The sequence below is a fragment of the Rhincodon typus genome, chromosome 11, assembly GCF_021869965.1.
Source record: "Rhincodon typus isolate 14 chromosome 11, sRhiTyp1.1, whole genome shotgun sequence".
NCBI classification, from domain to species: domain Eukaryota; kingdom Metazoa; phylum Chordata; class Chondrichthyes; order Orectolobiformes; family Rhincodontidae; genus Rhincodon; species Rhincodon typus.
In genome coordinates, this window is record NC_063342.1 from 327,550 (window position 1) to 342,084 (window position 14,535).

Consider the following 14,535-nt stretch of genomic DNA (forward strand, 5'->3'; position numbering starts at 1 on the left):
TTTTCTGATGAAGGGTCTAGCCCGAAACGTCAGCCTCTCTGCTCCTATGATGCTGCTTGGCCTGCTGTGTTCATCCAGCCCTGCACCTTGTCTCGGATTCTCCAGCATCTGCAGTTCCTACTATCTCTGATCCAAAGTCAGTATACCTTTTTTTTAATAAGGGACTCAAAATTGTTCACAGTATTCCAGCTGTGGTCTAACTAGTGCCTTATATAGTTTTAGTGAGACCCTCCCATTTTTATAAGCCATTCCCTTTAAAATTAAGGACAGCTTTCCATTTGCCATTCCTTTTACCTGCTGGACTTGCCTGCTAGCTTTTTGAAATTCATGAACAACTTCTCCCAAATCCCTTAATGCTGTAGCTTTCAGCAATGTTTCTCCATTTAAATAAAATTCACTTCCTCTTCTTGTTGCAAAATTACATAACCTCACATTTTTCCATATTATATTCCATCTGCCAAGTTTTTGCCCACTCACTTAATCTGGCTATATTCCTTTGAAGACACTATTGTGTCATCCTCACCTCTTGCCTTCCCACCTGATTTTGTGTCATAAACAAAATTGGCTGTAGGACATTGACTTTCCTCATCCAAATTATTAGTATATATTGTGAATAATTGTGGCCCCAGCACTGATCCCTATGCCATTCCATAAATTACAGGTTTCCATCCTGAAAATGACCCCTTAACCCAGCTCTCTGTCCTCGATTCGTATGCTAATCCTCTGCCCATGCGAATATACTACCTCCAACACCATGGGCTGTTATCTTATTATGCATGATACCTTTTTATTGACTTCTGGACATCCGAATATGTTACATCCACTGCTTCCCTTTTATCTATCCTGCTTGTTAGCTCCTCGGAGAATGCTGATAAGTTTGTCAAGCATAATTTCCTGTCATGAAGCCATGTTGACTCTGCTTGATTATATTATGCATTTTTTCCTTCCTCCCCATTTCCTGTTCCCATGAACCAAAGGCTTCATATACACCTTTCTCTACACCACTCCCTCCTTCCCACTCTTCTAGTTGTCATGTCTTTCATCTGTTCTAACAAATGGTTGTTAATAAGAAACATTGTTTTTCCATCCAGTGATGTTTGCCTGACTTGCTGCGTATTCCCAGCATTTGCTCTGTTTATTTCAGATTCTCAACATCAATGGTAGTTTTGACTTTTGAAAAATAATGTTTATTATGTTGTATTAATTCTTTTGGCAACATTGTAATGTTTGTAAGTCTGTATATTTAGTATTTAGTTATGAACAGAATTTTTTTTAATTAATAGAGCAAAGCAGAAAAGTTTTTCAATATTGTGGGCCAGACAATAGAAAGTTTTGTGAAATCTCTAGATGGAAGCATCAAGGAGCAACAGAATCTGGATTCAGATGAAAACCAGTTTGTTCTGGCATTGGCAGGAATTGTTACAAGTAAGTTTCATTGGTGTTCCTGGTTACAATAAGTGTTTGTGATCTTAATTCTAAAGACTGTTCTGTTTTTATTTTTTCTGTATTTTTGATTGTGGACTCAAATAGGAAAAGGACTGTGTTAAAAAATCATGGATTATTGAAGGATTACTGCAATTTAAAACCAAGTTACTCATTGTGAGTACTGTTTACAAAGCTGATGGTTCAACCTAAATGAAGAGAATAACACTGAAATGAGGACAGAATTAGCTAAAGTAGACTGGGTGGATATATTAGCGTGAAAGACAGCAGGCAAGATGTGACAGGCATTTAAGAAGGTAATTTTGACTCTCAACAAAAATATATGAGAGTAAGGAGAGGGATTCTAAGAGAGATATAAACCAACCATGGCTAACCTAAGGAGTTAAGGAGAACATTAAGTTGAAAGAAAAAGCTTTTAATGAAGCAAATGTCACTGATAGCCCCAAAGACTGGAATATATTCAGAATCCAGCAGAGGAGGACTGTGTGGAAGTAATGACCTAGTGGTATTATGGCTGAACTGTTAATCCAGATAACTCAGATAGTATTCTGGGAACTGGCTTCAAATCCCACCATAGCAGATGTGGAATTTGAATTCAATAAAAAAAAAAATCTGGAATCAATGATGACTATGAATCCATCGTCGATCGTCAAAAAAGCCCAACTGGTTCACTAATGTCCTTTAGGGAAGGAAACTGCCATCCCTACCTGCTCTGGCTTACATGTGACTACAGACCTACAGAAATGTGGTTGTCTCTTAACTTTCCTCTGGGCAATTAGGGATGGGCAATAAATGCTGCCTAGCCAGTGACGCCCTTGTCCCATGCATGAATAAAAGAAAAAAAAGGACTAAAAAGATAATAGAGAGAAAATAAAGTGTGAGGGCAAACTAGTGAGGAATATCAAAACTGACAATTACAGCTCCTTGAAAATGTATAAAAAGGAAAAAAATGTCAAAGTGAGCATAAGCCACTCAAAATAAATCTGGGGAGATAGCTTTCAGAAACAAAGAAATGATGGAGGAGTTAATCAAATGTTTTGCATCAGTCTTAGTCACCAAGGTCTTACTAGACCGTAGGGCTACTCTCTCAGTAGAGAGAGATGACCGGTGGTGATTTAACTCGAGGGTTACCAAGCCTTGGGCAAGGAGAGAAGTTGAAAAGGACAGACATTTATAGTAACTTCAGCTGATGTTGGAATTGACCCCTCGCTGTTGGCATTGCTGTGCATCACAAACCTCCATCCTGCATGTCAACCCCATGAGCATGATGTGTTATACATATATTTTTCATTAGTTTTTATGGCAGAAGATACTTCTAACATTCCATTCATACTAAAAAATATTGGGGGAGGAATTAAATACCATCACTATAACTAGAGAAGTAATATTAGACAAATTAATAAAACTGAAGAGTATTAATAACAAGTGAGGCAGGTAGAGGGATCCAGGAGATAGTGCTGAAGGAGTCTCAGCCCTTGAGTCTGTCAAACAGTTTTGAGATCCTTGCTCCTTATGTGGAAGACAACAAGGGCAGTAGGGAGGATGAGGAAACTGACCATAGCACCGTGGTACAGAGAGCCATTCAAGAGGGGCCAGAAAAGAGAAATGTAGTTGTAATCGGGGATAGTAAAGTCATGGAAATAGACATTGTTCTCTGTGGCCAGGATCAAGAGTCCTGAAGGCTGTGTTGCCTGCCTGGTGTTTGGGTTCAGAGTAGCTTACCAGTGTTGTAGAGGAACTTGGAGTGGGAAGGTAAAGAGCCAGTTGTTGTAGTCTACGTAGGTGTGAACGACATAGGTATCATGAGAAAAGAGGTCCTGCTGAGAGACTATGAGCAGCTAGAGTTTAAAAAGCAGAACCAAAAACGTAACAATATTCAGATTACTGCCTGAGCCATGTGCTAAGTAGCTCATGGTCAACAAGATTAAAGAGGTAAACAAAGTAGTGTGGGAGAAATTGGTTTGAATTTGTGGGTCATTGGCACCAGTTCTAGGAAAGGATGGAACTATTCCAATGGGACAAGCTTCATCTAAATCATGCTGGGACCAGAATCTTGGTGAATCACATAACTAGGGCAATAGATTGGGCATTAAACTAAATAGTGGGTCGTGGTAGTGGTGGTTGGTTGCATGGAAAATTATAAGATCAAAGGTGAAGGGGAAGGTAGGGTGGCAAATTAGTGAAAAGGTTGATTGTAACTAGAAAAGGAAAGGAAAGGACAGAATGTGGGAATGTCATTTTGTACCAAGTAACCATAAAAGTATAGAGAAATTCAGTAATAGAATAAACTGAAAGGCTATGTATCTATGGTGCTAGAAAAACTGAATGGCCCAAAAGTGGATAAATTACCAGGACCAGATGGACTACACCCCAGAGTTCTTAAGGAGATAGCTGAAGAGATAGTGTCAGCGTTAATGGTGATGTTTCAGGAATCGCTAGAGTCAGGGAGGGTCCCAGAGGACTGGAAAATCACTAACGTGACACCCCCGTTTAAAATGGGAAGAAGGCAAAAGACTGAAAATTACAGGCCGAATAGCCTAACCTTGGTCGTGGGTAAGATTTTAAGAGTCCATTGTGAAGGATGAGACTTCTGAATACTTGGAAGTGCATGGTAAAATAGGGCAAAGTCAGCATTGCTTCATCAAAGGGAGATCATGCCTGATAAATCTGTTAGAATTCTTTGAGGAAATAACAAGCAGGTTAAACCAAGGAGAGCCAATGGATGTTATCTACCTGGACTTCAAGAAGGCCTTTGACAAGGTGCCGCACAGAAGGCTGCTGAGTAAGATAAGGGCCCATGGAGTTAGAGGCTGGGTACTAGCACAGATAGAAGATTGGCTGTCTGGCAGAAAGCAGAGAGTGGGGATAAAGGCGTCTTTCTCAGGATTGCAGCCGGTGACAAGTGGTGTTTCACAAGGGTCAGTATTGGAACCATAACTTTTCACTTTATACACTAATGAACTAGATGAAGGAACGAGGCCATTCTGGCTATGTTTGCAGATGATACAAAGATAGGTAGAGGGACAGGTAGTATTGAGGATGTGGGGAGGCTGCAGAAGGATTTGGACAGGCTTGGAGAGTGGGCAAAGAAGTGTCAGATGGAGTACAACGTGAGAAAGTGTGAGGTCCTACATTTGGTAAGAAGAATAGAAGTATGGACTATTTTCTAAATAGGGAGAAAATTCAGAAGTCTGAAGTGCAAAGAGACTTGGGAGTTCTAGTCCAGGATTCTGTCAAGGTAAAAACCTGTTCTGAGGAAGGGTCACCAGACCCGAAACGTTAACTCTGTTTTTTCCTTCACAGATGCTGCCAGACCTGCTGAGCTTTTCCAGCAACTTTGTTTTTGTTCTCTCAAGGTAAACTTGCAGGTTGAGTCAGTAGTTAGGAAGGCAAATGCAACTGTGGCATTTATTTTGAGATGACTTCAATATAAAAGCAGGGATGTACTTCTGAGGCTCTATAAGGCTCTGGTCAGGCCACATTTGGAGTATTGTGTGCAGTTTTGGGCCCCATATCTCAGGAAAGATGTGCTGGCCCTGGAGTCAGTTCAGAGGAAGTTCATAAGAATGGACGCAGGAATGAAAAGCTTAACATATGAGGAACATTTTAGGACTCTGGGTCAACACTCAATGGAGTTTAGAAGGCTGAGGGGGGGTCTAATTGAAGCTTACAGAATACTGAATGGCCTGGACAGAATGCATTTTGGGAAGATGTTTCCATTGATAGGAGAGAGTCGGACCCAAGGGCACAGCCTTAGAGTAAGGGGAAGACCTTTTAGTTCGGAGATCAGGAGAAACTTCTTCAGCCAGAGAGTGGTGAACCTATGGAATTTACTGCCACAGAAGGCTGTGGAGGTCAGGTCATTGAGTATATTTAAGACAGAGATAGATAGGTTCTTGATTGTCAAGGGGATCAAGGGTTACAGGGAAAAACAGGAGAATGGGGTTGAGAAACTTATCAGCCATGATTGAATGGCAGATCAGACGTAATGGGTTGAAACGCATAATTTTTGTTCCTGTATCTTATGGTCTTAATGCACAAAGCATTCAGTATGAGGTAGACAAACTGACAACACAAATCAAGGTAAATAAATATAATCTCATAGTATTTCAAGGCAATCAAAACTGGGAACTTAACATTCAGCGATATTTGACCTTTCAGAGGGACAGGAGGGATGGAAAAGGTGATGGGGTAGCATTATTGATAAGAAATGTAACAAGAACAGTTGTGAGAGATGATCTAGGCTCAGATGAGTTGAGTCCATTTGGACAGAGGTAAAAAACGTCAAGGGAAAGAAAACATTGGAAGGAATAGTGTACAGACCCCCAAAACTGTAGTCACTCTGTGGAAAAAGCTGTAAACGTACAATCAAAAGGAGCATGTGAGAAGAATAATGTTAGGTGACTTTAATCTTCATGTTGATTGGATTAATCAAATTGCTACGACAACAAATTAATCTCACAGAGCCAACCGGGGAGCAGGCTATTTTGGATCAGGTAATGGGTAGTGAGGCAGTTTTAATAAATGACCTCTGAGTAAAACATCCCCCAGGAAGTAGTGATCATACATGATAGAACTTAATATTCATTTCAAAGGTGAGAAACTCAGGTTGGAAACAATAGTGTTTAAATGAAGGGAATTACAATGAAATAAGGATAGAGTTAGCTCAAATGAAATGAGCGTTTACATTAGCAGGAATGACAGTAAGCAAGCGGTGGCAGACACTTCAGGAGCCAATTCAGGACTTTCAGCAAAAATACATCCCACTAAGGAGGAAAGATTCGAAGAGAGGAATAAACCAGCCTTGGCTAATGAATGAAATTAAGGAGAGTATGAAGTTGAAAGATAAAGCATATCAGCAGGCCAGTATCAGTGATAACACGAAGGCAGGGATAAATCCAGAAACCAGCAAAGGAGGACTAAAAGTTAATAAGGCAGAGAAAACAAACTATATGGGCAAACTAGCAAGGAATACAAAAACTAGCCATAAGAGCTCCTTCAAATATATACAAAGGAAGAGAGATCAAAGCGAACATAGGCCCTTAGAAAATGAATCTGGCAAGCGGTTTTGAGGAACAAGGAAATGACAGAAGAGTTAAACAGATATTTTTCATCAGTCTTTATGGTGGAAGATACTTCAAACATCCCATTAATACTAAAGAATATGGGGAGAATTAAGAACCGTCACCATCACCAAAGAAGTAACACTCAACAACTAATGGGGCTAAAGGCAGATAAGTTCATTTCTTTCACTGGCCTCCCTCCAGTAGTTTCCTAAGCCTGACGGCTTACATCTAGGATACTAAAAGAATTAGCGACAGAGATAATGGATGCATTGGTTGTATTTTACCAAAAACCGTTGGATTCTGAGAAGTACCAGAGGAATGGAAAATTGGTTATGTGACACTCCTATTCAAAAAGGGATGGAGGCCAAAAGCAGCTAACCCTGGGCCAATTAGGTTAATATCTGTGGTTGGAATAGCATTGGAATCAATTATTAGGGAGGTAATAGCAGAACATTTAGAAAATCATAACCTTATCAAGCTGAGTCATCCTGGCGCTGCGAAAGCCAAATCTTGACTGACTGATTTATTTGAGTTTTTCAAGGAAGTCTCAACCAGAGTGGATAGAGGGGAACCAGTAGAAGTGTTACATTTTACTTCCAGAAGATGTTCAACAGGGTACCTCACAAAATGCCAAATTATAAGATAAAATCCCTTCACTTTTTCCTAAATTGTCACCATTCAGATGATAATCTGCCATCCTGTTTTTGCCACCAAAGTGGATAGCCTGGCATTTATCCACATTAAATTGCATTTTCCAAGTATTTGTCCATCAGCCAGCTTGTCCAAGTCACTCTGCAGCCTTAGTATCCTCCTCACAGCACACACTGCCACCCAGCTTAGTGTTGTCTGCAAATTTGGAGGTATTGCATTTGGTCCCTTCGTTCAAATCGTTAATGTATATTGTGAACAGCTGGGGTCCCAGCACTGAACCCTGCGGTACCCCAGTTGTCACTGCCTGCCATTCTGTAAAGGACCCATTTATTCCAACTCTCTGCATCCCATCTCCCAACCTGTTCTCTATCCACGTCAATGCATTACCTCTGATACCATGAGCTTTAATTTTGCTTACTAATCTCTTGTCTGGGACCTTGTAAAAAGCCTTTTGGAAGTCTTAATACACAACATCCACTGATTCACCCTTGTCTGCTCTACTATCACATTCTCAAAAAATTCCAGAAGATTTGTCAAGCATGATTTCACTTTCGTGAATCCATGCTGACTTGGACTGGTCCTACAGGGTTCAGTGCTGGAATCCCAGCTGTGCACAATATACATTAATGATTTGGACGAAGTAATTGAATTTTGGCAAAGATCTGTGGCTCGGATTGTGGGTAAGGTTGTTGACTTGCTTGTTGAGCTGGTTTGTTCTCGTTCAGACGCAACACCCCGGAACTACGCAGGAAAGAGGAAGAGCACCTATACAAAATCCTCGCTATAAATGGATATCCCCGCAACTTCATCCGCAGATGCCTACCAAACAGACAACAACAGGAGGACACAGTACACCCGAACACACTGGCCACACTGCCATACATCAGGAATATATCGGAACTAGCAACATGATTCCTAAGACCTCTAGGAATCATGGTGGCCCACAAGCCCATAGCCACTCTACGACAAACACTTGCAAGGATTAAAGACCCCATTCCCACAGAACATGCAGAACCAACGTGGTTTACAAAATACCATGCAACGACTGCTACAAACATTATATCGGATAGACAGGAAGGAAACTAGCCATCAGAATACATGAACATCAAACTAGCAGCAAAATGGCATGACGAACTCTCCTTAATTTCGGTACATTCAGACAATGAAGGCTATCACTTTAACTCGGACAAGGTAACCGTAGTAGCCCAAGCCAAACATAGACACACAGGGGAATTCCTAGAGGCATGGTTCTCCTCCCGTAATGCAATCAACGAACACATAGAATTGGACCCCATATACAAACCCATACAGATCAAAACCGGAAATGACACTACTCACCATGACGAGCCAAACAGTATAAATTCCAAGCGGTGTAGAATGACACCACTTCATTGGAGGCTGAACGGATGATGTCACCTAGCATGGTGACGAAACATCTGAACAAGTACAAGCCAGCTCGGCAAGCAAGTCAACAACCAAACAAAGTAATTGAATGCAATATCTTGAGGTTGGTTGGCTCACCGAGCAGATTTCTTGTTTCGCAGACGTTTCATTACCATGCTGGGTAACATCCTCAGTGCAGCCTCCGATGAAGAGTTGGTGTGTTCTCCCGCCTGGTTTTTAAACTCTGGGGTCCGTTGAGATGGATTGCCTCACTTCCGGTTTTCCTTCGTAGTGGAATGTATATGGGGTCGAGTTCAATATGTTTATTAATAGCATGCTTCGTGGAGTGCCAGGCTTCTAGGAATTCTCGTGCCTGTCTCTCCCTAGTTTGTCCCAGGATTTTGGTGTTGTCCCAGTCGAAATGGTGGTTCTCCTTGTCCATGTGGGTTGAGATGAGTGAGTACTAGTCGTGTCTTTTTGTAACCAGTTGGTGTTCATGTACTCTTGTTGTTAGTTTCCTTCCTGTTTGTCCGATGTAGTGTTTCTTACAGTCACTGCAGGGGATCTTGTAGATGACATTGGTCCTGTCCATGGCGGGGAGAGGGTCTTTAGTTTGAGTGAGCAGCTGTCATAGGGTTGACATGGACTTGTGTGCCACTCTGATGCCCAGCGGACATAGGAGTCTTGTGATGAGTTCCAACGTGCTCCTGATGTAGGGTAGTGTGATGAGTGTGTTGGGGCGTGTAGTATCTTTCTGATGTTGTTCGTGTAGGCATCTTCTGACCCAGTTTTTTGGATATCCATTATCCTTGAAAACCTGCCAGTACTCACTCATCTCAATCCACATGGACAAGGAGAACCACCATTTCAACTGGGACAACACCGAAATCCTGGGATAAGCTAAGCAGAGACAGGTATGAGAACTCCTAGCAGCCTGGCCCTCCACGAAGCATGCTATTAATAAACGTATTGAACTCAACTCCATATACATTCCACTACAAAGGAAAACCGGAAGTGAGGCAATCCATCTCAACGGACCCCAGAGTTTAAAAACCAGGCGGGAGAACACACCGACGCTTCATCGGAGGCTGCACTGAGGATGTTACCCAACATGGTAACGAAACGTCTCGAAACAAGAAACCAGCTTGGCAAGCCAACCAACCTCAACACCCACAACCCGAGCTACAAATCTACTCCAAAACCTTAGAATGCAATATCTCCAAACGGTGTTAGATCAGCCATGATCCTGTTGAATGGCGGAGCAGGCTTGAGGGGCTGAACAGTCTACTCCTGTTCTTATTTCTTATGATCTTATTCAGCAGTGGAGGAAAACCTAATCACAGACGAGCTGGAGCCAAGGGGCTGTATACAAATGGAGATTTGGCTGGCAACAGACAGTTGATTGGGGTGTGAAATGGTGACCAGTTATTGGTGACAAAGACTTCCTGATTCCCATCAAATGTGATTGCCTCCCTGGTAACTGAATGGCTTGATTTGAATGTTCGAGTCAGAAGACAGTGGACCTATGGGAGGGAAGGAGTTGTTTCTTCCCTGCTGTAAGAATCATCTGAAGCCTGAAATAGCTATTTTGTTTCCCCTGTCCCGTTTCTGTAAGTTGTGACTTCTGATTAACAAGTCAGATATTTATATGTATGAACGAGTAATCCTGTGCCTCCTGCGAACATGTAAAAGTATTAAAGAAAGATCAAGAAGCAGCATTCTGCTTGACAAAGGATAATCTCAGCAATGCTGTGCTCAGGGACCACTATAATAGCATTCCTATCTTTCCCTCCACCTATAACATCCTTTGTTTTATGTCTGTGTGTGTGTGTGTAGTGGGAGTATTTATAAGTGGTTTTGAGCATTAACTACCACAACTCACTGGGGTAGCACACTGGAAATCAATCCCCGCTATTCCCAGAGTCATCCCAAAAGTTAAAGTTTTTGAAAGAGATATTCAAAAATCCCTCAACGAGCTGATTTTTGGGCCAAGGTTCTTAGAAAGCATGGGCCAGGTTTCTGTACTTTACAAGAATCGGTTTATTATAGTAAAGTAGATTCTAGCTGCAGTTAAACAATTAAATTATAACTCTAGGATAACAATGTGTAGAGAGGGATGAACGCAGCAGGCCAAGCAGCATCAGAGGACCAGGAAAGCTGACGTTTCGGGTCTGGACCCTTCTTTAGAAATGGGGGAAGGGAAGGGGATTCTGAAATAAATAGAGAGAGAGGGGGAGACGGATGGAAGATGGATAAAGGAGCAGATAGGTGGAGAGGAGACGGACAGGTCAAGGAGGCGGGGATGGAGCCAGTAAAGGTGAGTGTAGGTGGGGAGTTAGGGTGGGTGTTCGTCAGTCAAGGGAAGACGCACAGGTCAAGGAGGCGGGGATGAGGCCGATAGGTAGGAGGTGGGGATGGGGGTTGAGGTGGGAGGAGTGGATAGGTGGGAGAAAGGATGGACAGGTTAGGGAGGCGGGGACGAGCTGGGCTGGTTTTGGGATGCGGTCAGGGGCGGGGAGATTTTAAAGTTTCTGAAGTCCGCATTGGTACCATTGGGCTGCAGGGTTCCCAAGCGAAATATGAGATGCTGTTCCTGAACCTTCGGTTGACATCGTTGTGGCATTGGAGGAGGCCCAGGATGGACATGCCGTCCAAGGAGTGGGAGGGGGAGTTGAAGTGGTTCGCGACTGGGAGGTGCAGTTGTTTGTCGCGAACCAAGCGTAGGTGTTCCACAAAGCGGTCTCCAAGACTCCGCTTGGCTTCCCCGATGTAGAGGAGGCCACATCGGGAACAGCGGATACAGTATTCCACATTAGCAGATGTGCAGGTGAACATCTGTTTGATGTGGAAGGTTTTCTTGGGGCCTGGGATGGGGGTGAGGCGGTAGGTGTAGGGGCAGGTGTAGCACTTACTGCAGTTGCAGGGAAAAGTGCTGGGGGTGGTGGGGCTGGTGGGGAGTGTGGAGCGGACAAGGGAATCACGGAGAGAGTGGTCCCTCCGGAAGGCAAATAAGGGTGGGGAGGGAAAAATGTCCTTGGTAGTGGGGTCAGATTGCAGGTGGTGGAAGTGGCGGAGGATGATGCGTTGGATCCGGAGGTTGGTGGGGTGGTACGTGAGGACGAGAGGGATTCTGTTTTTGTTGTTATTGCGGGGATGGGGTGTGAGGGATGAGCTGCGGGAAACGCAAGAGATGTGGTCGAGGGCGTTTTTGACCACTGTGGAGGGGAAGTTGCGGTCCTTGAAAAACAAGGACATCTGGGATGTCCGGGTGTGGAATGTCTCATCTCAGGAGCAGATGCGGCGGAGACGAAGGAGTTGGGAATATTGGATTGCATTTTTGCAGGAAGGTGGGTGAGAGGAGGTGTATTCTCGGTAGCTGTGGGAGTCAGTAGGCTTGAAATGGATATCAGTTTCCAGGTGGTTGCCAGAGATGGAAACAGAGAGGTCCAGGAAGGAGAGAGAGGTATCAGAGATGGTCCAGGTGAACTTAAGGTTGGGGTGGAAGGTATTAGTGAAGTGTATGAGCTGTTGGAGCTCCTCGTGGGAGCACGAGGCGGCGCCGATACAGTCATCGATATAACGGAGGAAGAGGTGGGGGATAGGGCCAGTGTAGCTTCAGAAAAGGGATTGTTCCACGTATCCTACAAAGAGGCAGGCATAGCTTGGGCCCATGCGGGTACCCATGGTCACCCCCTTTGTCTGTAGGAAGTGGGAGGAATTGAAGGAGAAGTTGTTAAGGGTGAGGATGAGTTCAGCTAAGCGGACAAGGGTGTCAGTGGAGGGGGACTGGGTGGGCCTGCGGGACAGGAACAAGCGGAGGGCCTTTAAGCCATCTGCATGGGGAATCCAAGTATATAGGGACTGGACGTCCATGGTGAAGATGAGGTGTTGGGGACCAGGGAATCGGAAGTTTTGGAGGAGGTGGAGGACATGGGTGGTGTCATGGACATAGGTGGGGAGTTCCTGGACCAGGGGGGAGAAAATTATAACTCTGTATCCCTTGTAATCCCACCCCCCCACCTCACACATATTCACACACAGATGAACATAAACAGGAGTAAGAAAACATGGATGAAGGGAAAACTGGAAAACAATGCCGTAGTCATTGTTAAGTTGGTTTTTACTGATCTAAGGTTTTTCCTTGACCTTCCATTTCCTGAATGTTTCCACGAGAGCCATTTGGCCCTTTGAGCTTGCTCCACCATTCTATATAATCATGGCTAATCATCCAACTCAGTACCTTGATCCTGTAACACAAAGTTAGAACAACCCAGAAGAAGTCAGGCAGTGTGAGAGTCATTCAGAGAGAAGAGGTCCCAAACAGCAGAAGTGCTGATTTTAATAGTATCCACCTGATCTAGGTTGAAAAGTTATTCTAAATGGCATGGAAATCAGCAAGAGAAAAACATTAGAAATGGAAGGCTTTTCAGGTGTCAGAGGAAGATTTCCAAAAAGCATTTGAAGAAATGAACACAAGTAGTCTTTTTAAACAAGTTAGCAGCTCGACTAAGGGTCTCAGGAAGACACATGCACTGAAGAAAATAGCATCGAGTGAAGGCAAAAGTTTTTTCTCTTCATTCATGGGACGTGGGCATCGCTGGCTAAACTAACATGATTGCTAATCCCTAATTGCCCAGAGGGCAGTTAAGAGTCAATTGCATTGCTGAGGGTCTGGAGTCATATGTAGACCAGACCAGGTAGGGACAGCAGTTTCCCTCCCTAAAGGATAGTAATTAACAAGATGGGTATTCCGGACAATCAACAACAGTTTCATGATCATAACACCCTTAATTCTGGATTTTTATTGAATTCAAATTCCACCATCTGCCATGACAGTATTTTGTTTTACTTTTACACATTCATGGGATGTGGGCATCACTGCTGGCCAGCATTTATGCCCAGCCCTATTTGCCCTTGAGAAGGTGGTGGTAAGCTGCCTTTTTGAACCACTGCAGTTCACCTGCCATGGGTTGATCCACAATGCCATTTGGGAGTTCCAGGATTTTGACCCAGCGACACTGAAGGAACAGCGATATATTTTCAAGTGAGATGATGAGTGGCTTGGAGGGGAGCTTTCAGATGGTGGTGTTCCCGTGTATCTGCTGCCCTTGTCCTTCTAGATGGAAGTGCTCATGGGTTTGGAGTGTATTATCTGAGGACCTTTGATGAATTTCTGCAGTGCATATTATACAAAATACAACACAACTAAACATAGCACAGGAACAGACCCTTCATCCCACCAAGCCTGCGCCGATTCTAATCCTTATTTAGACCCGCTGTTTATTTTCCATGTGTGGTTTCTATTCCTCTGTTTGCCTCCCTTTAATGTGTCCATTAAAATACACTTTAAACATTGCTAACATGCCTGCTTCCACCATCTCTACTAGCAGTGCATTTCAGGCATCCACCACCCTGATGTGTGAAAGATTTTCCCTGTAGTTTTCTCCTGAACTTCCCCCTCTCACCTTGAACCTGTGCCCTCTTGTAGTTGACCTTTCCACCTTGGGAAAAAGCCTCTGACTATCCGCCCTATCTATGCCTCTCATAATTTTGTAGACCTCAGGTCACCCCTCAGCCTCCACCTTTCCAGTGAAAACAATCCAAGTTTGACCAACCTTTCCTCATAACTAAGACCCTCCAGACCAGGCAACATCCTGGTGAATTTTCTCTGCAGCCACGTCCTTATGATACTGTGGTGACCACATCTGCACACAGTATTCCAAATGTGGCCTAACTAAAGTTTTGTATAACCATAACATAACTTCCCAGCTTTTATATTCAATGCCCCAGCTGATGAAGGCAGTTTCAACGATCTGTGGTTCTATACGCCCAGATATCTCTATGTCAACGCTGTTAAGGGTTCTGCCATTTATTGTATCATTTGCACCTGAATTTGATCTTCCAAAATACATCACCTTGCATTTGTCCAGATTAAACTCCATCTGCCATTCTCTGCCCAAATCTGCAATCTGTCTGCATCCCACTTATCCTT

General features: G+C 43.5%; 1 protein-coding gene across 1 annotated transcript in view; it reads left to right on the top strand.

The window, feature by feature from the left end:
- The window catches only part of LOC109935986 (heat shock transcription factor 2 binding protein), a 138,174-nt gene that overhangs the window by 61,008 nt on the left and 62,631 nt on the right, over positions 1-14,535 (top strand). The window contains exon 5 of the mRNA XM_048603302.1: positions 1,284-1,425. Within this exon, the coding sequence (XP_048459259.1) occupies positions 1,284-1,425 (142 nt within the window). The remainder of the gene's footprint in view (positions 1-1,283; positions 1,426-14,535) is intronic.